General features: G+C 35.5%; 4 protein-coding genes and 2 long non-coding RNA genes across 6 annotated transcripts in view; 1 reads left to right on the top strand and 5 right to left on the bottom strand.

The window, feature by feature from the left end:
- Nucleotides 1–448: 448 nt before the first annotated feature.
- LOC100875381 (uncharacterized) lies at nt 449–6032 on the bottom strand. Its single transcript, XM_076533107.1, has 11 exons — nt 5849–6032; nt 3690–5711; nt 2624–2790; nt 2399–2524; nt 2214–2331; nt 1565–1826; nt 1314–1421; nt 1150–1240; nt 943–1079; nt 730–862; nt 449–645 (listed from the first exon to the last, which is right to left on the bottom strand). The coding sequence occupies exons 4-11, from the start codon at nt 2522–2524 to the stop codon at nt 592–594; spliced, it is 1029 nt and encodes a 342-aa protein (XP_076389222.1). The 5' UTR covers nt 2624–2790; nt 3690–5711; nt 5849–6032; the 3' UTR covers nt 449–591.
- A 622-nt stretch (nt 6033–6654) lies between these two features.
- Nucleotides 6655–8504, bottom strand: LOC143264698 (uncharacterized). Its single transcript, XM_076533109.1, has 5 exons — nt 8085–8504; nt 7724–7849; nt 7478–7595; nt 6996–7257; nt 6655–6907 (listed from the first exon to the last, which is right to left on the bottom strand). Exons 1-5 carry the CDS (start codon nt 8178–8180, stop codon nt 6766–6768), a joined length of 744 nt encoding a protein of 247 aa, XP_076389224.1. The 5' UTR covers nt 8181–8504; the 3' UTR covers nt 6655–6765.
- A 1199-nt stretch (nt 8505–9703) lies between these two features.
- LOC100875604 (odorant receptor 9a-like) lies at nt 9704–11430 on the bottom strand. Its single transcript, XM_076533108.1, has 7 exons — nt 11185–11430; nt 11005–11112; nt 10831–10921; nt 10546–10682; nt 10358–10490; nt 10101–10287; nt 9704–9889 (listed from the first exon to the last, which is right to left on the bottom strand). Exons 1-6 carry the CDS (start codon nt 11424–11426, stop codon nt 10234–10236), a joined length of 765 nt encoding a protein of 254 aa, XP_076389223.1. The 5' UTR covers nt 11427–11430; the 3' UTR covers nt 9704–9889; nt 10101–10233.
- A 171-nt stretch (nt 11431–11601) lies between these two features.
- Nucleotides 11602–12561, bottom strand: LOC143264700 (uncharacterized). Its single transcript, XR_013038624.1, has 3 exons — nt 12142–12561; nt 11842–11967; nt 11602–11764 (listed from the first exon to the last, which is right to left on the bottom strand). It is a non-coding gene; the product is annotated as an uncharacterized LOC143264700 (long non-coding RNA).
- A 2613-nt stretch (nt 12562–15174) lies between these two features.
- LOC100875831 (uncharacterized) overlaps nt 15175–22840 on the bottom strand; it is a 10665-nt gene continuing 2999 nt past the window's right edge. Inside the window, exons 5-23 of the mRNA XM_076532875.1 lie at nt 21592–21775; nt 21318–21443; nt 21141–21258; nt 20653–20914; nt 20378–20494; nt 20206–20296; nt 19985–20121; nt 19784–19916; nt 19671–19719; nt 19488–19604; nt 17907–18076; nt 17648–17773; nt 17474–17591; nt 16909–17170; nt 16455–16571; nt 16290–16380; nt 16082–16218; nt 15444–15576; nt 15175–15371 (exon numbers count right to left, since the gene is read on the bottom strand). Coding sequence (XP_076388990.1) covers nt 15318–15371; nt 15444–15576; nt 16082–16218; nt 16290–16380; nt 16455–16571; nt 16909–17170; nt 17474–17591; nt 17648–17773; nt 17907–18076; nt 19488–19604; nt 19671–19719; nt 19784–19916; nt 19985–20121; nt 20206–20296; nt 20378–20494; nt 20653–20914; nt 21141–21258; nt 21318–21443; nt 21592–21775 — 2542 coding nt within the window. The 3' untranslated portion in view covers nt 15175–15317. The remainder of the gene's footprint in view (nt 15372–15443; nt 15577–16081; nt 16219–16289; nt 16381–16454; nt 16572–16908; nt 17171–17473; nt 17592–17647; nt 17774–17906; nt 18077–19487; nt 19605–19670; nt 19720–19783; nt 19917–19984; nt 20122–20205; nt 20297–20377; nt 20495–20652; nt 20915–21140; nt 21259–21317; nt 21444–21591; nt 21776–22840) is intronic.
- The window catches only part of LOC105662742 (uncharacterized), a 27636-nt gene continuing 23707 nt past the window's right edge, over nt 18912–22840 (top strand). The window contains exon 1 of the long non-coding RNA XR_013038625.1: nt 18912–19220. This is a non-coding gene — a long non-coding RNA (uncharacterized LOC105662742). The remainder of the gene's footprint in view (nt 19221–22840) is intronic.

The raw sequence follows: 22840 nt of genomic DNA, 5'->3' as shown, positions 1-22840 counted from the left end.
GGAGCCGTTCCTCTCGGACGCGCGAACGTTCTCTGTTGCGCCCATCTCGAGTCGAAATTTAAATTCCACTTTGGATTTATCGACTTTGCGCGACGTACTTGGCATTTGAAATTTTGGGGTGGGAGATTGAGTCTGTGGTTTACTGATTTCGAAGTGCCAGCTTTGTGGAGCTGAAGCCGAGGTGAGAATGGTAGACCTAAGGAACCACAATAATACTTGAACCTCACCGAATCAGCGTTGACATACTTATATTAATACAAGTATATAGTAGAGTGAACGCTCAGGGCTTGTGATCAGTGGACGACCTTTGATGTCGATAGAACAATTTTAATTCCTAGCAAAAGGAACAAAGAAATCCTGCAGACTTCAACTCAGAAAAGTTTGAAAGGGTTCGCTCGGAAAAGGAATGCAAAATGTTCAAGATAACAAATACTTCTCAGCTGCTATTAAAATACAGAGTACAATATACATGTATACAGAATATAAAATATAGTCATATTTTTCACATCGGGATACAAGAGCAATATTCTGCTTTTTTTGACACCATACATTTATAGTAGTAATCTTTGCTTCGTAAGATTTTTAGTGGAGTCAGCCTCTCAGTGATAGCAGCACCGTGAAGTATGACATGCAGGTTTTAAAAATCTTCGAATCAAATCAAATAGATTATTCAATATTTACTGTTGTGGTATAATAATCATATTGCCAAGGTAATATAGTAATACATACTGATCCGAAATTTGTCATGTTCATTTCGTACAATCCGCCTGCTGACAGCGTGCATGGCCTACTACATCTAATTTGCATTATGTGAAGTACCTTTTCAAGTTTCACTGGTATCTGGTACCATTTCGAGAAGTATCTGTTACAATGTGAACACGTTCCCTTAGTTTGAAAATCATTTTAATACCCAACCTAAAGCTTCAAATCTTGTAAACTTACATATCGTTAATCAACTCTAAACCGCGATCTATCAGCACCTGGCCAGGTAAACTCAGAGCGTACAGATGGAATTGTTGTCCCAACAAAAACATAACGATTCTGAAAGCTTCCTCTGGTCTATCGATGTACATAACAGCCTAATTGATAAAAACATGTATATAATAACATCCAAATTATCGAAAATTAAATTCTTGTTCAACTTCTTACTTGAACGGCTGTTACAGTAATTCCAATCATGTTTAAACCAACTTGAAAGAGGTAACTGGTACGAGTACTTTCGTCCATGTACTCATAAAACCTTAACGTGTAAAAATGAATTTTGTGAGTTTTCTATTGTTTCTTATAATTTACTAGTAGATGTCACAGCTGACCTGATAGCTTCATAAAGCGTGATCACGCAGCGATTGAACTGAGCTTTAGTATTAATCGTGGGGATTGCTTTTGGACCCACCATCTCTGTAGCTTTCTTAACCTGATACCTGTATTTGTGAGAAATATTCGAATGAATAGCACTCTACATTTTTTAATATTATGAAATTTGCTGACTTTTACAATTTTAATTTTGAAGTACGTGTTATGGTTAAGCACGAAATATTTCAATACATATACAGGTTAAATTTACCCGCACAGAGCAAACAATCCGCAAGCATAGTGTATAATAACCATGTACAACGAATCCATAGTGGTTACAATCAGCACGATAATCAGCGAACACCAAGCTGAATGCAAGTACACGATGTAAAAGTGATCTCTCATGTCCACGATGTAATTCAGTTTAAACAGTGGCAGTTTCGTTCGAGTTTCATTTAACGGTGCAATGAAATCCAGAGCAGGAGAGGACAAAGGAATAGACACAAACAACACTAGAAATCCCCACAAACTCTCTGAAAAATAACTTGCAATTGACAATTGAAATTATGTTTATCACTAGGGTTGGAATTAAATCGACAATATAAAACGCGAACACTATTTTCATACGTAAACTTTGATAGCACTGTATTTAATTTTTAATTACTACAGTATAAAAACAATATTGTAATTGAATACACTACTATATATAACTTGTCTAATTACTACAACATGAGAATATTTTAAACTCCGTCCGTCATGTTACACACAGTGTAAAAATACAAAACTAGAAAATGTAGAAAATTCGACGTATTCATCCAGTAATGATACACGAAAAGATTAATTCCGTAACCTGTCAACATTATACAAATGCTGTACTAATTCCAATCTAAGTGTTCGATTAAAAAATTAGAAATATTTACTTCTGTATAAACTACCCATTCTACTTCCTTCTTCCGTGATTTCACTCAAGACGTGCAGTTCGCCATTGATCTCAGAGATCTCCCACAGCTCAGCCATACGATTAAATATATTCAGAAACTGTAAAGTAGATGTACTTGATGATTTCGAAAGATTTTTCTGCAAATCCCCTCAGTACACTACTTACCTTCTGCCTGTTGATATTGTGGTTTAATATTTTTATCATGATAACCAGCAAGGTGACGATTATCGGTACGCATTCCATCATGGTGTCCATGTCTCGTTCACGCATTGACAAGAAGAACTGCAACATCTACAGTCAAATTTACAATATTAAAAATACATGATATCAAATTTACTGATGACAGAAAACAGTTGCACTTGAAGATTGGTATTTTTTTAGGAGACTTACGGACGGAATTAGGAGGCTTGTTGTACTGAAAACTATTATGGTCACGTTAATTTTGTGAGATCGCTCCGTCTGATATGGATACTGTCCAAGAGGTATCAGATATTTTTTGAATACTTTGAAGTAAGGTAATTCAGAGGCTTTCTTGTGGGTTCCTTTGCTCTGCAACACTAAACGATTAAATATCAAATTATGTCACGACATGCACGATACAGTTTCAACAAATTTATTGATTAAGACACCATAAGGTTAATTCGAATTAATTTTTGTTATATTGTCATGGACGAGGCTGTAACAATATAGAAAGAGTTTCAACAGTTTGTAATACGGAGGGTTTATAAATTTAAACATTTCTATATTTCTAAAATTCTTAATTCGAAAATTTGGAACGTTCTAAAATTCCAAACTAAGAAGGTTCAATTTACACTGATGCTTTAATTCTCAGTTTACAGCAAAATACAAGCAGATAATGCAAACGCTTCATTATCCACACACTTTTATTTCCGTCCAAGTTGCCCGTTTCGCGAACAAAAATTGAATGAGTGAGACTCCGTGTACATGAAAATGATTTTATGTCATGGAAGTCTTGCTTCTCCTACTCGAGTAATTAAATAATTTAGCGCTTCATCAGTCTGTCGCCCTTCATATCGTATCGATCACTTGTGTAACTGGCAAGTAGTAATTATGGCAAAACTCGGAAACTATGTGTACGCATTTAGGCATGCAATAAATATGGTGTAAATGATGTATGGATGTGTGATAGACAAGAACCCGTAACAAGGTGCTTTTTGCCGGTAAATATTTCAGTGGTTAGCAGAGGTAATTGTTACAAGGACCCATAGTGTCCTTGATAACCCTTAGTACCTTCGATGAGTTCGTATTGAACGGTTCAGAATTTACTGATGGAGTAAAATAATACAGTGCTTGTGACATTTTACAAAAGATACTTGATACTTGTGTATATCAACATTCTTATTTATCAAAATGAATCTACTACAACAATTTTTAAACATCGACAACACAATTTGAAGAGGTAAGAATTGTTTAGATTAATCAATTGTATAGGTACCTTGGTTAAATGATGTGATGTAGGTGCGTTATTAAAACATCTTCACGATAATCTGAAGCCTTTAGCAGCAGTAAAACTTCCAAGTTTTCATCCATTTTTTTCATTGATATTTTTTGTTGAAATAACACCTGATGCTTATCAATTTTCTAATTGTTTCCATTTCGTATGAAGATCCTTAATGGAATGTTTCTTTGTCAAGTACCTTATTGCTAGACTACCTGTAACAGTACTGTTAATTAAACTCGTAAAAGTACACGAATGAACCTCGAACACAAAATCTGCATAATTCACATAATTGAGAGAATGTATCAACTAATTCTGTAAAGTTCCGACATCTTTTAAGATCTCCGAAAAAAATATCCTTCGAAGAACAACAGAATACTAGTATTCTTCTTGAATTTGCGCCAAATTTGAACCTATCTTCCTGACCAAGTACATAACCTATTAAGTCTCTTCGTTTCATCCTAATAAAAAAATGTCTTTCCTTCCAACGTTAGATTCCATCCCACAAAGATGAAATATCCTTCGAAGAACAACGGAGAAATACGAGCATTCCTCTGGCACAACCGACAAAGATTCTCTTTCAGCGGTTTCATGCTCCTACAATTGCGCGGTCTGGCCGTTCACAATGGCGGAGAAAATCAGGCATTCTCGGTCCGCGATGAAGACAGAACCCGAGTGTTGTCCACGCTGCTTCGTCTGGAACCAGGAGATTGATTCGTCCAATTACGCTAAACAATCCTCGAGATGACTCGATCGTCCATGGCATGGATCGTTCATTCGCGGGGTCGGCGTTTTAATAATTTCCGAATGTAAATTCGAAACCGCGGCGCGGAATAGGTATACCGGTGAACGAGACAACGGATTTATCGTGTTCACGACACCGAATCATTAGTCCCGGCTGGCTGATTAATGACACCGGTGGCCCCGCCCTTCTAAGGAGCCACCTCTTGATAAGATTAATGCGTCACCGTCCGCGTGCATCCGCTCGGTTTCATGCACGTGTCACCGATCTCGCTTTTGTAAATCTATTACCGGATGAGGTGGAAAGCGACGCGGCGATTAAACGCGCTCCTAACGAATGTTATTCCATTTTTTAAATTCGTGGAGCCGCTTGTCGTCGGCCTGCAACTGATTTATACCGGGAATTCTTCCGTTTTCAGATAGTCTTGAACCCTAGATTGAAAAAGCTCTGATTGATCGATTAACTGGGTTTTATTCGATGAACATGGCGAATGGCGTAATCGAATCTAGTTGCATGTAGTTGCAGGTTTAGAAAAGGTAATTTGAAGTGCTACATTTCCTGGGAGCATGGCTGTTATAGCGAGACATTTCCTAGGTTCTTGTGTTTCTCGATTTCTGAATTGCTAGATCTCTATGATGTTGTGTACGTATGTGTTCTTATGAGATGCGTATGAACATAAGCATAACATTTCTGTGTCCATCATATTTCTATACCCTGGGACACACCCTATGTATGAATACATATCGATAGCCCTACATTTTTATATTAACAAATATGGATTCCCATGTATAAATCTTGACATTCCCAAATATTTATGTCAGCAAACCCTTGCATCTCTAAATTCTTACATCCACAAACCCTTGCATTCTCAAGTCTCTACATCCCCAAATTCTTACATCACCAAATCTCAACATCCTCAAATCTCCACATCCCCAAATCTCCACATTCTTAAATCCCTACCCTGCCAAATTTCTACGTGACCAGTCCCCTACACTCCTAAATCTCCACACCCCAATTCCTACATCCACAGACTTCACATCGCCAAATTCCTAAAATCCCAGAGCCACTCAAATCACACATTTCAGATTATTCCTCTCATGTCTCATTCCTCGAAAGCTTTATTGAAGCTACAGCATGAAATTTTGTTGACTCTTCGTCGTCTGGTACAATTTAATCGGTATTTTATGAAGCATATCTTTTTCGACAGTTTAAAGGATTGTCCCCAGAGGTTTGACATTGCTTTGACCCCAGATTTTACAAGGTCCATCCAGCTGTAACTAAAATAAAGAGTATATTACCGCAGACTTGAACCTCATATTACATACAATTTCGAAAAATAAATCATTGCCAGAAACTTATGAAAATTATTAGTGTTGCCTTAAATAACGAAGGTAGTACATCTTTGAAAAAATACCTTAGATGAAATGAAGTTTAACCTTTCAGCGTAGAAAACATTGAGTGACATGCACATAGCACTTTGAGCGACAAACGTTCGCGCATGGGAAGAATTACTTTATCCCGAGGGATCGTTTAAAACATATATCCTCTATCTATAACAGCATTCTCTAATTCATACTAAATAGTTTTCGTCGTATCAATCCCTGAACGATAGCAGGACCGTGAAGTACGACAAGCTGGTTTTGACAATCTTCAAATCATATCAGACTGATTAAGAACTAGTACTATTACAATATAACAAAGACATTCAAAGAATAATTCATACTGATCCGAAGTTCTCCATGTTCATTTCGTACAATCCTCCAGCCGTCAGCTTGCACGGTCTGCAGCTCCTAATTTGCATTATGTGAAGCGTCTTTTCAAGCTGCACTGGTATGTGGTACCAACTGGAAAAGTATCTATAGCAAAGTTTATATATTAGGATCATATGGATCAGATGTGATGTACATATCGTGACGAATGAACGTACATATCGTTGACCAATTGCAAGCTTTTGTCTATCAGCATTTGACCAGGAACACTTATGATGTAGATATGGAATTGCTGACCCAGCAGGAACAAAACAGTTCGGAAAGCATCCTCCGGTTTGTCGAAGTACATAACAGTCTAGTAAACAAAAGCATCGATTTATAAAAAAATCGTTAAAGAATTGCATCCAGTATGAATAATTGTGAATTAATAATAATTGTAAATTAATATTGCCGTAAGATTGATTTGAGTAAATGGTTCTTACTTGAACGGCAGTTACAGTGATGCCAATCATGTTTAAGCAAATCTCAAACAGGTAACTCATACGAGTACTCTCCTCCATATACTCGTGAAATCTTAACGTGTAACAAATCAAGTGATTTCTGTGAGTTATCTAATGCTCCGCTAGAGTTTATTATTAGTTTGTGTTACTATTAACCTGATGGCTTTGTAATGCATAATCACGCAGCTCTTAAGCAGATCTTGGTTTCTGTCCGATGAATGCATATTCCTTCCCTCGATCTCTACAGCCTTTTTAACCTGATGCCTGCATTCGAAATGTGATTAATACTAATTCGCATTGGTGTGATTGGAGCATTGGTGACTGATTGGTCTATTTCCAAAATTTTACTTACCCGCATATAGCAAATAGTCCGCAGGTGTAATGAATGATAACTATATACAACGAATCTATGGTGGTCACAATCAACACGATAATTATAGAACACCAGACTATATGAACATAGATAGTGTAAAAATAATCGTCGGTGTTTACCATGTAATTCAGTTTAAATAATAGTGGTTTTTGTCGAGTTTCGTTTAATGGCGCGACAAAATCCATGATGGGATAGAACAGTGGAACGCCCAGGTACACCAAAACAAATCCCCATATACTCTCTGAAAAATAGACATAAATATACAATTTTATTTTATTTTATAAATTATAAAAATTGTTAAAAGTTTGAAAAATTGTTAATAAAAGTTTTATTCAAATCACAAAAATTCATCATCAAAGCAATTTATTTGAGAATTCAAAAATTTCTCCATTGAAAAGATTTAGCATAAAATTCGCAACCCAAGTAATTAAAATCTAATTTGGTAATAGAATAAAATTTACTTCTATACAAACTGCCCATTTTACTTCCTTGCTCCGTGATTTCGTTCAGAACGTGTACTTCGCCATTATTCTCTGCAGTCTCCCACACTTCGGCCATGAGGTTAAATAAATTTTCAAACTGTAAACCAATTTATAGGCTGTAATTATACTGATGAATTTCGTGAACCATATTTATAATCATTATTAAGTATTATGCAAATACCTGTTCTCTGTTACTGTTGTGAAATATCATTATTATAAAAATACCTTTTTTTTGTTACTGTTGTGAGATATCATTTTTATCATAGTACCCAAGACGGTTGCGCTAATTGGTACGCATTCCATCATCGTGTCTATGTCCTGTTCCTGCATTGCCGATAAAAACTGTAACACCTATAATAATAATAAAATTAAAAGGTTTGCATCTTCCAAATGTTATACGATTAAAATAAAAGAACTGGTTGTCACAAAAATGTGAAGCATGTATTGTATTTATTGAAAACAGCAATCTGATTAAAGAAGCTTTTATTTCTAGCATTCGCTACATACGAGTTAAACATGGATTGTCTTGACATATTTAAACATACACTTGTACTTTAAAACTTACTTCTTGATTGTTAATACTTACTCCTGGAAGTAGGAGGCTGATTAATGTGACAATCAACAGGGTCACCCTAATTTGACTATTTATTTTAGTTTGACATGGATACTGTCCCATGTACATCAATAACTTTTTGAATACTCTGAGACAGGGTATTCGGGACACGTCGTACGTCTGTCTTTCATTTCTCTGGAACACTGAACGTTTTTAACTGTAGCCAACGATAACTGTTTAATAAACCTAGTGTCTGTGCGACGTCAGTATAATTAATGGACAGTTGCAAATTATTTGATGATTGTAGAACTATCAGTTTTTATTTGCAACTGATTAGCTATATTCTATTGCTGCCTCATATGTTGCTAAAAATCAATCAATTTTGACGACTTTGTTAAATAAAAAAATTAATGAATTTGTTCGTTTGAAAATTATAAAATTTGTCATTATTAAATATTGATGTTTTCAAAGTTAAATATTTATAAATCATAAAGTTTCCTAATGTAAGATATATGATTTCAAAATCGATAAAATAAAAAATATCTAAATCTGAAAGCCAAGTAAAGAAGTGGAGTATTTAAATTTCTAAGCCATCACTACAATGGTATTTCATATCACACAGTAACACAATTTATACAAAACTACAGCGTTTGCAATGAATTACTCGTAGCACTTTAACACTAAAACTACCAAACTCGTTCAATTTACAAATTTCCTACTGTTTGTTCAATCACTACATTTGTACCAAATTTGTTCAATTTACAAATGTAGTTCCCATTGCATTCAAATATCTCAATGAAAATAAGCAATGAACATATACAAAATTTTACGTCTCATCCTTGAATTACATATTCTTCTAACTTTATATTCGACTCAAAATTATATGTGAATTAACCGGTAGATTTAGTGTTAATAATCGTTGACACACTTTTGTCGCATCGGAAAAGCGGATGACCGTATCACTACAGCGACGTACGCACGAATAAACGCTTTCGGGAGCACCAGCCTGCATAGAAGTAGTGTTAACCCTTCACATGAAACAAGTAAATAATTGACATATGGTCCCTCCGACGTTCTTCATGAAATATCGAACAACCGTCTGTGATTTGAGGAGTTGACAGGTGCACATTATAGTCCAGCTCCTGCACCCTGTTTGTAAACACGAAACAGATAGCATTTAGATACGACCGGAAAAAATCTGCTTGCACTACAATTTCATATTTGCGACAGGAACCCACATCTGGCAAAACTTTTTTCTTAATGAATATTTCAGGTAGTCCACGGGAAAATGTAGCACTTGCGCGGTTCAGCGAGGGACACTGGTCGGAAATCTATAATATGATGATTCAGAAAGAGTGCTCTCCGTTCTGATCATTTAAATATTTCTGATCACTCAATATATATTATAATTTAACGAACCTCTGGGGTTAGTGCTGTATTCTTACAGCAGTCTTTGGACGATCGTTACACGGAACGGTTCTACTTCACTACCAATAGTGTGCATCATGTTATCGCATCGAATCTGTTTTGTGAAGTGACATGGAGTTACACTTGTGTGGCAGAGTTTAATTTGTGTGAATAAAGTTTGTAATTAATATTGCTAACTAATAGGTTAATATTGGATGAAATGGTAAGATTTTTCAAATTCCATATGTAGCATAAAATCTTTATTCAAACTACAACATGAATATTTTTTTGTTTCTTCTTAGAGCCATCACTGGTACAGAGAATTATTTACATGGTACTTTGCGATGCACGTCTTTAAAGGATGTTCGCCATTGTTGGACCTCAGATTTAACATGGTGGTCTTCTGTTATACCGATGAGGTAGTGTTGTAACTATAATAAAACCAAAAGAAGCTCACATATCGTTTAATTCTTGCTATCATTTTACTTAATTACAAAAACATATGGAAAACCATATGGATCATGTGGAACATAACGCACATGGATTTTGAAAAATTAAATTATTGCAAAATTAAACTTGTGAAACCATAACTGTATTAAATAATTTGCAACAAAAGTAACATAACTATGAAAGAGTCCATACCTTAGATGAAGTGAAGTAGTTTTATCTTTTAACGACTAAGAACGCATGGGAAGTACTGTATCCCGAGGGATCCTTTAATACACAAATCCTCTACCTAACATTCCCTAATTCATACTAACTAGTCCCCGTTAAATCACTCTCTGAACGACAGCAGAACCGTGAAGTACGACATGCTGGTTTTCACAATCTTCAAATCAAATCATACTGATTAGTGGTATTATAATATATTAAGGAGAAAGACAATATGTAAAACATACTGATCCGAAGTTCTCGATGTTCATTTCGTACAATCCTCCAGCCGTCAGCTTACACGGTCTGCTGCACCTGATTAGCATTATGTGAAGCGTCCTCTCGAACTGCACTGGCATTTGGTACCACTTGGAAAAGTATCTACAAAATTTTGATATCACGATCAAATCGATCAGAGTTTATATTATGAACGTACATATCGTTAACCAATTGCAAACTTTGGTCTATCAGCATTTGGCCAGGGAGACTTATGATGTACAGGTGAAATTGTTGACCTAACAGGAACATAACGATTCGGAAAGCTTCCTCCGGTTTGTCGAAGTACATAACTGTCTAGTAAACAAAAGCATCGATTTATAAAAGCATTGTTAAAGAATAAATGTTAAACAGTATGAATAATTGTAAATTGATAATAATTGTACATTAATGATAATTGTAAATTAATATTGCCGTAAGATTGATTTGAGTAAAGGGTTCTTACTTGAACGGCAGTTACAGTCATGCCAATCATGTTTAAGCAAACCTCAAACAGGTAACTCATACGAGTACTCTCCTCCATATACTCGTGAAATCTTAACGTGTAACAAATCAAGTGATTTCTGTGAGTTATCTAATGCTCCGTTAGAGTTTATTATTAGTTTGTGTTACTATTAACCTGATGGCTTTGTAATGCGTAATCACGCAGCGCTTAAGCAGATCTTGGTTTCTACCCCTTGAATGCGAATTTCTCCCCTCGATCTCCGCTGCTTTTTTAACCTGATGCCTTTGAATTGTTTATGTAATTTAATTAGCATTGCTGTAATTGGACTATTCCACAAATTCTTGTTTTACTTACCCGCATACAGCAAATAATCCACAGGTGTAATGTATGATAACTATATACAACGAATCTATAGTGGTCACAATCAACACGGTAATTAGACAACACAAGGCTATATGAAAATACACGGTGTAAAAATAATCGTCCGTGTTTACCAAGTAATTCAGTTTAAATAAGGGTGCCTTTGGTCGAGTTTCGTTTAATGGTACAACGTAATCCAGAAGGGGATAAAACAATGGAACACATAGAAATAGCATTACAAATCCCCATATACTCTCTGGAAAAAAGGACGTAAATATTCAATTTTATTCCGTTTTATAAATTATAACAATTGTCCTTATACACACAAGTTTTATCCAAATCACAAAAAATTCATCATCAAATTTATTTGAGAATTCAAAAATTTCTGTATTGGAAAAATTTAGCATAAAATTCCCAACCCAAGTAAAATCTATTTGGGAACAGAATAAAATTTACTTCTATACAAACTGCCCATTTTACTTCCTTGCTCCGTGATTTCGTTCAAGACGTGCACTTCGCCATTGGTCTCTGCAGTCTCCCATAGTTCGGCCATGAGGTTAAATATATTTTCAAACTGTAAAAATTACAAGCTGTAATCTGATGAATTTCATAGGTCATATTTTCAATCATTATTAAGTGCTGCACAAATACCCTTTTTCTGTTATTGTTGTGATTTATCATTTTTATCATAGTGCCCAGCAGGGTTGCGCTAACTGGTACGCACTCCATCATGGTGTCTATGTCCTGCTCACGAGATGCAGATACGAATTGTAATATCTGTAATAATAATCAAAAAAAGAAGTATTTACACTCGTCTTCCATTAACATTATACATTATACAATTATTAGAAAAAAAATAGGTTGTCACAAATGTGTGAAGCACGTGAATCATATGTGAACATATGAGATTATGATATTATTGTTAAAACGAATACATATATTTTTACTTACGGCCGGAATTAGAAGGCTCGTTAATGTGAGAAGTATCACGAACACCCTAAGTTGACTACCTATTTCTGCTTGATACGGATACTGACCTATGGACGGCAAATACTTTTTGAATACCTTGAAACAGGGTAGTCGGGACACGTCGTATCTGCGTGTTGCATTTTCCTGGAACACTGAACGTTCTCAACTGTAGCCGAGTTAGTGATAGTAATTAGAAAACCTAAATTGTGTCATCGGTAGAATAAATGGAACAGTTCCACGATTGTAAAATGATCTGATTTTCCCAAATAATTTACTGATATTTCCTACGTGTTATTACTGACTCGTATATTGCTAAAAGCGAATCAATTCTGACGGCTTTGGTAAATTACAAAGTTTATGAATTTGTTCGTTTGAAAATTAGAAAATTTGTAATATTAAACATTTAGAAATATTGATCTTTTCAAAGTTAAATATTTATAAATCATAAAGTATCTCAGTTTAAGATACATGATTTCAAAATAAACTGGAAAATGTCTAAATCTGAAAGTTAAAAAGTATCTATATTTCTAAACCATCAGTATTGTGGTATTTTATATCACACAATCACAATAATATCAGTTTGTTTAATTTACAAATTTAGTTCCATTTCATCCAAACATCTCTATGAAATTAACATTGTCCACAATTTTACGTTTCATCTTCGATTCACATATTTCTTTAACTTGATTTTCACCCGAGAATTATAGGTGCAAGTTTTAGTTGACGCACTTTTATCTCTTCAAAGAAGTAGATGACCGTATCACTGCTACGACATGCAAAAGAATAAATCCTTTGAGGACTGACTCGCATACAAGTGGTATCTACCCTTCATATAGAACGACAAAAAAGACATATTGTCCCTCTTCGTTCTTCATCAAATATCGAACAGCACCGTCTGTGATTTGAGGGGTTGACAGGTACGCATTATAGTGCACCTCCAACACCGTGTTTGTAAACACGAAACATTTATGACTGAAAACATCTGCTTATACTACAATTTCCTATTTGCACAGGAATCTGCATCCGGCAAAATTTTTTTGTCAATGAATATTTCAGATAGTCCGCGAGCACTGGTGTACCGCAAGTGACAATGGTTCGAAACCTGTAATATGCTTATAGATAAAACAATTCCTCGTGTAAATATTTCTGATTACTTCCATGTTTAATATGATAGAACGGACACCTAGGGTGCAATGTCGTGTCGCAGTGTTTCGTCGACGGTTACGCTGCACGGACCGACTTTGCGAGCGTGTAATATTTTCTGATTCCCATATTTCTACTATATGGGAGTACTTTCTATATTTTCGAACTCGAGTGATTAATCTTTGTGTACGAAGTCTTGAAATTTTTTATTCCTATATTTTCACATTTCTGAAGTAGCAAAACGTGGTCTCCAATTTCTGAATTGTTCAATCTCCAAATCTGTCATTCTCTGAATCCTCGAATTCCTAAATCTTCAAGCCTACGTTTTCAAATTTCTGAAGTACCAAATTTCCATGTTCTCCAATTTCTAAAATATCTAATCTCCAAATCTCCTATTCTCTGAATTCTCAAATTTCTAAAATACAAAATTTCCATAGTCTCCAATTTCTATTATATCCAATCTCCAAATCTCCAAATCTCCAAATCTCCAAATCCCCAAATCTCCAAATCTGTAATTCTCCAAATCTCCAAATCCCCAAATCTCCAAATCTGCAATTCTCCAAATCCTCAAATCCCCAAATCTCCAAATCTCCAAATCTCCAAATCCCCAAATCTCCAAATCTGCAATTCTCCAAATCCTCAAATCCCCAAATCTCCAAATCTCCAAATCTCCAAATCTCCAAATCTCTAGATCTCCAAATCTCCAAATCCCCAAATCTCCAAATCCTCAAATCCCCAAATCTCTCATCTTCTAAATCCACAAATTCCCAAATCTTCAAATCCCCCAATCTCCATCTCAAATTCTCAAACACAAATTATTACAAAACTCGCGCCAAACTTGAACCTATCTACCTGGTCAAGTACATAACCTATTAAGTCTCTTCGTTTCATCCTAATAAAAAAATGTCTTTCCTTCCAACGTTAGATTCCATCCCACAAAGATGAAACATCCTTCGAAGAACAACGGAGAAATACGAGCATTCCTCTGGCACAACCGACAAAGATTCTCTTTCAACGGCTTCATGCTCCTTCAATTGCGCGGTCTGGCCGTTCACAATGGCGGAGAAAATCAGGCATTCTCGGTCCGCGATGAAGACGGAACCCGAGTGTTGTCCACGCTGCTTCGTCTAGAACCAGGAGATTGATTCGTCCAATTACGCTAAACAATCCTCGAGATGACTCGATCGTCCATGGCATGGATCGTTCATTCGCGGGGTCGGCGTTTTAATAATTTCCGAATGGAAATTCGAAACCGCGGCGCGGAATAGGTATACCGGTGAACGGGACAGCGAATTTTTGACTGAATTGAGTGACAAGTCAGAGGCATTCTTTCAACACTTCTTTATGATCACAGTCAGGGATCACTTGTTGATAAGGTTAGTATCGAACATGGTACACGTTTATTTTGTTTGTTAGGAACGTTGGTAGTTAGATTACACATTCTGCACATAGTACATTGCACTTGCTTACTTTTTTAAATTTACAAAATTTCACTATTATACACATTACTGTGCACAGTACTAGCACTATACCAGAGGTTCCTATCACTCCCTAAACTACAGCAAATCCTTAAAAAATTATGGAAAATAATACATACTGATCCGAAGTTCTCCATGTTCATTTCGTACAATCCAGCTGTCAGCTTACACGATCTACTACACCTAAAATAACAAAATAAATATAATACAAATGCATCTGGACACTGCGGGAACCCCTAACCAACGAGGTGCTTTTTGTCGTATTTAATTCAGCACGTAGTAGGGGAACAAAGAACTTGCAGTTCCACGGGACATTGAAACCGTAGTATCCTTCTACGTCCAACACAAGTACAGAATAAAATATACAGAATATAACTTATAGTTATATCGTTTTTATTGAAAACTTGCGAGGTACAAAAGTAACATTACAGTGAACATTTTTTTGTACTTTACAAACATTATTTCCCATAGTCCTTCTTGCTTTAACTCCGTACATTTATAACTATTTCTTCTTCCGAATAAAGATTCCCGGTTCACTCAGCCTCTCAGTGATAACAGGACCGTGAAATACGACATGCAGGTCTTAATAGTCTTCGAATAAAACCACAGTGATTATTTACTATTATATAATGATTATATTAGCAAGGATATATTTATACATACCGAGCCGAAATTTTCCATGTTCATTTCGTATAATCCTCCAGCTGTCAGCTTGCATGGCCTACTGCATCTCATTTGCATTATTTCAAGTGTTCTTTGGAATTTCGTCGGCGTCTGGTACCATTTCGAAGAGTATCTTTTGTAAAATTCCATGGTAGCGAATAGATCAATGTTAGTGAACACGTCCCGTACTTCGTGAGACATATATGACACACGGTATATTGCAGTGTACATTATGCATGCACAAAAATTGTTCGGAATATTATATTCTATACATTGTATTATTATATTTCTTACACATTGCGAGAAATGGGAAGTCTGACACGATTTGATGATAAAAGATTGTCACAAAAATGGCACTGTCACAAAAAGTCACTTAAGACTACACTAATTTAAATTTTTGTGATGAAGGAAAGTAACAAAAATGAGAAATACAGATAAATTGAGATACATACATAAATACAGATATATAACGTAAATCTACTGCGAATTGTTTCAGTACTTTCTTCAAAGAGCAAACACATGAGATATTCATACAACAATTTTGAGAATATTTGCAGCTTCAAACGTCACCAAATACATCTCAGACTTCTGTATTTTCAAATCAATGTCACTTGAAATTATAAATCGTATAAACTCACATATCGTCAATTAACTCTAAGCTGCGATCTGTCAGCACCTGACCAGGCAAACTTATGGCGAACAGATGAAACTGTTGACCAAACAAGAACATGACAATGCGGACAGCTTCTGCTGGTCTGTCAAAGTTTGCAACAGCCTAATTGATAGAAGAATATGTATAACGATATTATTGAATGCAGTGAAATTTTCTTGTTGCTTAATTCTTACTTGAACAGCAGTCACAGTTATACCAATCATATTAAATCCCACTTGAAACAGGTAGCCGATCCGAGTACTGTCGTTCATGTACTCGTAAAACCTGAGTGTTAGTTCAAGCAAATTCTGAGTTAACCTTTACTAATAGTTTATTGTTGATTTGAGGTGACTACTAACTTGATGGCTTCGTAATGCGTCTTCACACAGCGTTTAAGGTGGTCGTAGTTGAAATTATGTTTGCTGACATTGTTCGAATTTAGATCTACACCCTCCACTGCTCTCTGAATCTGATATCTGGATTTGCGGGAAAAAAAAATGATATATTTGTAGGGGGGGTGTCCCACTTGGACGTCGACCGATTGGACGCGTACCGAGTCGAAGCGTTCCAATTCCAGGCTCTACCGATAGAATACGTTCCAATTCGAAGCTGTTAGATTAGGTTAGGTTAGGGTAGGTTAGGTCCATTCGGCACTGCTTCAAGGCGGAACGCGTTCAATCGGTGCCGCTTCGAATTGGAGCGCTTCGAATCGGGACTCGTCCAATCGGTCAACGTCCAAGTGGGCATCATTTGCATAGGTGACAATATAATAACTTGTCAAATGTTGCAAAACAAAATATAGGCTGTCCTTACCCGCATAGGGCGAACAATCCACAGGAGTAATGTATAATAACCATGTACAACGAATCCATAGTCGTTACAATTAATACAACGTGCAGGGAACACCATGCTGAATGTAAATACACTATGTAAAAGTGATCCTCCATGTCTACGATGTAATTTAGTTTGAAGAGCGGTAGTCTAGCTCGAGTTTCATTTAAGGGTAGAACAAAGTCCAAAACGGAGGGAGACAGGGGAATGGACAGGAAAAGCACCGTGAATCCCCATAAGCTACCTGGAAAATATAAACAAAAACTAAGGAACATAAATAATAAGTAAAATTGAGAAATTAATATTTGTTGAACGATTAAGAATTTAATGAAAGAAAATATAAAATGCAAAAATTCTAATTTTGACAATAAAGAAAATTTCATTTTGATTGATAGAAGTGTGCAGTATTAACTTAAATAACCTGTGAGAAGCAATAAAGCTGTTATCAGAAGTTATTCTGATTCGAGAGATTGAAATTACCTCAAAACGTATTAAACATTAAAAAAGGAATTTTAATAATTTCACTGTAAAATTTAGTTATGTTTACTTCTATACAAACTGCCCATTTGACTGCCTTCGTCGGTGACTTCTTTCAAAACTTGTACTTCGCCGTTGAGCTCAGCGATCTCCCACAATTGAGACATGCGTTCAAATATGTTCAAAAACTGTAAATTAGTGCTACTTAATTCTCTGATATCACACATTGATACAGAACAAATACCTTCTTCCTATTAATATTGTGATTCAGTATTTTTATCATAGCAACTAACACCGAGACAATAACTGGCACGCAGTCCATCGCTGTATCCATGTCGTTTTCGCGCAGTGAAGAAAAAAATTGTAGTACCTGCGATAATCGAATGCAAAATACAGGCTTTCGTCATTCGAAAACTAATCAATATTTATTATTAGTATTATTTCTAAATATTACTAATTAATAACATTAATGACATAAATACTTAATATAGTTGTCTACTTACTGCAGGAATTAGAAGGCTCATTACACTCCCAACTGCCATAGTCACGTGAACCTTGTGGCTAAATTCTGTTTGATGCGAATACTGCCCAAGAGGTATCAAGTACTTTTTGAATACTTTGAAACAAGGCAATTCGGACGATTCTTTCTTACGTGTTTTATTGCCCTGCAACACTAAATATTATTAACTCGAGTCAAATTGATGAAATGTCAAATTATATTGCTCACGTAGATCACGGTAAAGTACACCAAAAAGATTCAACAGATAAACAGAGGACGTAACACAATAATAAGATAAACTGGAGTTTATTTTTATTATATTGTTATACAACAAAATTTTGTTATATCGTGACGAACGAGGTTGTAACAATTGACAGTATAGGAAGAGTACGCACTGCAAGCAATGTACAAATATAAAAATTTATTTTGTAATAGTGAATTTTGTTGAATATAAAAAATTCTGGACATCAGAAATTTTCAGTCTGAAACTTAAATCGATTTCTAAATTTCGAAACAAATATATTTGAAGGCTTGATTTATTTGAATAACGACGTTATCCTGCAGCGCGCGACACCAACACAGTTACCATGCGATAATTTTAAAATCGATGACACACTTTTATCGTTTCAGAAAAATGGATGACCGTATCCCTACTGCGACGCGCAAAGGAATAAATGCTTTCGGGAAGATCGACCTGTATAGAAGTAGTTAACCCTTAGTATTAACCCTTCACCTGAAACAAGTAAATAATTAACATATAGTCCCTCAGTCATTCTTCATCAAATATCGAACAACCGTCTGCGATTTGAGGAGTCGACAGGTACGCATTATAATCCAGCTCCTGCATTGTGATTATACATACGAAACATTTAGACACGGCTGGAAAAATCAGCTTACAGTATAATTGCATATTTGCGACAGGAACCCACATCTGGTAACACTTTTTTGTTAATGAATATTTCAGGTAGTCGGTAGGAATATGTAGCACTTGCATGCTACCGTGTGGAACACTAGTTGGCAATCTATAACTCAGAAAGAGTGTTCTACGTGTAAATAATTTTAATCACTTCAATGTATATTGTGTTATAACGAATCTCTAGGGTTAGCGTTGTGTTTTTACAGCAGTCTTTGGTCGACCGTTACGCGGGACGGTTCTACTTCCCTACGTGCACTGACAATAGTGTGCATCATGTTATTGCATCGAATACGTTTTGTGTATATGGAGTTACATTTATGTGACAGAGTTCGATTCGTATAGATAAAGTTTGTTATTAACATTGGTAACAGCTGTTAATAGGCTGACTGGCGATATCAAATGGTAAGATTTTTTTTAATTCCATATACGGCATATTTAAAATGCATAATTCCACATTCCTGATTTGAACAATTTCAATCCTCGAATTTTCTATTATTATTCCGTGAAAGTTTCAAATTTCTAAGTTTCGAGTTCTGAAAGTCTTGTGAACAAGATTTGATGCTTAGGTTTTATTTTGACAAGTGGACACTTGATGTGATCGGTGAAGCACAATTATAATTTCAAGCTTGAATTTTGCTTGAAAAGTGCGAACAAAAAGGTGCTTCTCACCTGAATTCTTAAAGTGTATATAAAGTGCATATAAACTATTGTCGTGCATCGTTTTTATTGAACACTTTCGAGTTACAAAAGTAATATGAGTATTTTTCTCTACTTCATAAATATTTTCTATTGTTTATGACCGTATACTTATAACAATTACTTCTTACTAATGAAGACTTCGGTTGAGTCAGCCCCTCAGTGATAGCAGGACCGTAAAATATGACACACAGGTCTTAATCATCTGCAAACCAAATAGATCATTAACATCTGCTACAATAATTATATTAAGAAGATATAATACATACCGATCCGAAATTTTCGATGTTCATTTCGTATAATCCTCCCGCTGTCAGTTTACATGGCCTACTGCACCTGATTTGCATTATTTCAAGTACTCTCTGGAATTTGATTGGTGTCTGGTACCATTTAGAAGAGTATCTTTTAAAAAATTTCACGATCCACAGTTAGTGAACAATATAATACACCTATAAATGTTAGAAACTCACATAGCGTCAATTAAACCTGCGCTGCGATCCATCAGCTCTTGGCCAGGCAAACTTAGGGCGTACAGATGGAACTGTTGTCCACACAGGAACATGACAATGCGGAAAGCTTCGGCTGGTCTATCGAAGTTTGCAACAGCCTAATTTATAGAATGTACGCGATATTTATTTTATTTTAAATTCACGATATTAAATACAGTAGTTTTGTTGCGTGGGATTCTTACTTGAACGGCTGTTGCTGTTATACCAATCATATTAAATCCCACTTGAAACAGGTAGCCGATCCGAGTACTCTCCTCCATATATTCGTAAAACCTGTTAGTTCAAGCAAATTTCGAGTTATCTAATTTTTATCGTTGTAGTTTAGTTTATTGTTGACTTGAAATGGCTACTAACTTGATGGCTTCGTAATGGGTCTTCACACAACGTTTAAGTCGCTCGTACTTGACACTACTTATTCTGGTATTATCCGAATTTAGGTCCATGTCCTCCGCCACTTTCTGAATCTGATATCTAAATTTGCAGGAGAAGAAAAATAAGTTTGTAGACATTTGCACACTAAATTTGTACTTGTAGACATTTGTAGATTACGTTTGTGTTTGTCGACATAAGTGAAAACATAATAGTTTATTAAATGTTACAAAACAAGACATAGGATACATTATACTTACCCGCATAGGGCGAACAATCCACAGGAATAATGTATAATAACCATGTACAACGAATCCATAGTGGTTACAATTAACACAACGTTCAGAGCGCAGCAGGCTGAGTGTAAATACACTATGTAAAAGTGATCTTCCATATCCATGATGTAATTTAGTTTAAAGAGCGATACTCTGGGTCGACTTTCATTTAAGGGTACTATGATGTCCAACGCGAAGGAAGAGAGAGGTATGCAGAGAAAAAGTGACACAAATATCCACAAACTACCTGGGAAAAACATAATAAACAGAATTAACAAATAATTTATTGATCGCTTGGAATTTAATCGGTGATAAAATCACATAGTCATCTATTTAAGATGATTCATTTATGACATAAGTTACAAACATTTCAATTTTAATTTTATTGCGATTGAAATCACTTTAAAACATATTGAAGGCTTTAAAAAAAAATTCAGACATATTTCAATGACGACTATGAAGAAAATTATTACTTCTATACAAAGTGCCCATTTGACTGCCTTCGTCAATGACTTCTTTCAAAATCTGCAATTCTCCATTGACCTCAGCGATCTCCCACAGTCGAGTCATGCGTTCGAATATGTTTTCAAACTGCAAATTATTGCTACTTCATTCTCTTATATTCTTTCACACATCAGTGATACAAATACCTTCTTCCTGTAAATGTTGTGATTCAGTATCTTTATCATAGAATTTATCACCGAGACGGAAACTGGAATGCAATCCATCGCCGTATCAATGTCGTTCTCGCGAAGTGACGAAAAAAACTGCAGTATCTGTCATAATAATCGAATGCAAAATACATATAATTCATTAGTAATTCATTCAGTAACTCATATCAACTGATATCCCCTTTCCGTCTTCCGGAAAAATAAAAAATTCTTATTAGTATTAGTAAATGTTATGTATTCGTTGTCTACTTACTGCAGGGATAAGAAGGCTCATTACACAGCCAACTATCACAGTGATAATAACCTTGTGACTCAGTTCTGTTTGGTAGGAATACTGCCCTAGAACTATCAAGTACTTCTTGAACACTTTCAAACAGGGTATTTGGGACGAGTTTTCTTTGCGTGTTCCATTGCTCTGCAACACTAAATGATTTAAGCTAAATCGAAATATCAAATTATTTCACGTAATGCTGATACACGATGAAGCTTCTACAGATAAGGCAATATTGATTACAATAACATGAGATTGATAGGAGTAAATTTTTCTTATATTACCCCGAACGAGACTGTAACGAATGACAATATAGAAACAGTGCGTACACTGCAGACAATTTATAAATATCTAAATCAGTCTTGTAATATGAAGTGTTTGTGAATTTAAAAAATTCTGGCCATGTAAAATTCTCAAAGTCTAAAAGTCCTAAATTTTTAAATTCCGAATGAAAAATATTTGAACTACTTACTTGAATGACTGCGTTATCGGCGACACCAATTACCATGAATTAACCCTAGTGTTAATAATCGTCGATACACTTTTATCGCTCCAGAAAAAGGGATTACTGTTTCACTACTGCGACATACACAAGAATAAATTTTATGACAAAATCAGGCTTGTATAAAAGTGGTGTTAACTTCAGCTAGAACGACACAGTAATTGACATATTCTCTCTCCGACGTTCATCAAATAAACAGCACCGTAAATTGTGGAGTTGACAGGTGCACATTATAGTCCAGCTACTGCACCGTGTTTGAAACACGAAACAGATCGCATTTTGACACGACTGGAAAAAATCTGCTTGCACTATAATTTCATAGTTACAACAGGAACCCGCATCTGACAATACTGTTTTGTGAATGAATATTTCAGGTAGTCTACGGGAAAACTTGCGTACAGTGAGGGGCAGTAGTCGGAAATTTTTAATAAGATGATTCAGAAAGAATGTTTTCTGTGCAAATACTTCTTATCACTTCAATAGATGTTATAATGTAACAAATCTATGGGGTTAGGGCTGTTCTTACAGCAGTCTTTAGACGACTGTTACGCGGGATGGTTGTATTATCTTCCTACGTGCAATATCAAGAGTGTGCAGTATGTTACTGCATCGAATACATTTTGTGAGGGTTGCATTTATGTAGAGTTACATTTATGTGATCTGAGTTTGTGCATATAAGTTTGTAGTTATTAACATGGCAACAACTGTTAATAGATTGACATTGGATCA

The sequence above is a fragment of the Megachile rotundata genome, chromosome 6, assembly GCF_050947335.1.
Source record: "Megachile rotundata isolate GNS110a chromosome 6, iyMegRotu1, whole genome shotgun sequence".
In the NCBI taxonomy this organism is placed as follows: domain Eukaryota; kingdom Metazoa; phylum Arthropoda; class Insecta; order Hymenoptera; family Megachilidae; genus Megachile; species Megachile rotundata.
The sequence above is the reverse complement of the archived record's forward strand: the minus strand, read 5'-3'. Positions and strand labels throughout refer to the sequence as shown.

Excerpts from the sequence above, each read along its gene's own strand:
- LOC100875381 (XM_076533107.1), bottom strand. The coding sequence starts at position 2,524 with ATGTTGCAGTTCTTCTTGTCAATGCGTGAACGAGACATGGACACCATG. Across the intron at positions 1,422-1,564 it reads GGATTGTTTGCTCTGTGCGG|GTATCAGGTTAAGAAAGCTA; the intron begins GTAAATTTAACC and ends TCACAAATACAG. Across the intron at positions 1,080-1,149 it reads TTACTGTAACAGCCGTTCAA|GCTGTTATGTACATCGATAG; the intron begins GTAAGAAGTTGA and ends TTTATCAATTAG.
- LOC143264698 (XM_076533109.1), bottom strand. The coding sequence starts at position 8,180 with ATGTACATGGGACAGTATCCATGTCAAACTAAAATAAATAGTCAAATT. Across the intron at positions 7,596-7,723 it reads ACAACAGTAACAAAAAAAAG|TTTGAAAATTTATTTAACCT; the intron begins GTATTTTTATAA and ends ATTGGTTTACAG. Across the intron at positions 7,258-7,477 it reads AATGGGCAGTTTGTATAGAA|AGAGTATATGGGGATTTGTT; the intron begins GTAAATTTTATT and ends TCTATTTTTCAG.
- LOC100875604 (XM_076533108.1), bottom strand. The coding sequence starts at position 11,426 with ATGCTATTTCTATGTGTTCCATTGTTTTATCCCCTTCTGGATTACGTT. Across the intron at positions 10,922-11,004 it reads ACGCATTACAAAGCCATCAG|ATTTCACGAGTATATGGAGG; the intron begins GTTAATAGTAAC and ends TTACACGTTAAG. Across the intron at positions 10,288-10,357 it reads ACATCGAGAACTTCGGATCA|ATTGTGAAAACCAGCATGTC; the intron begins GTATGTTTTACA and ends TTTGATTTGAAG.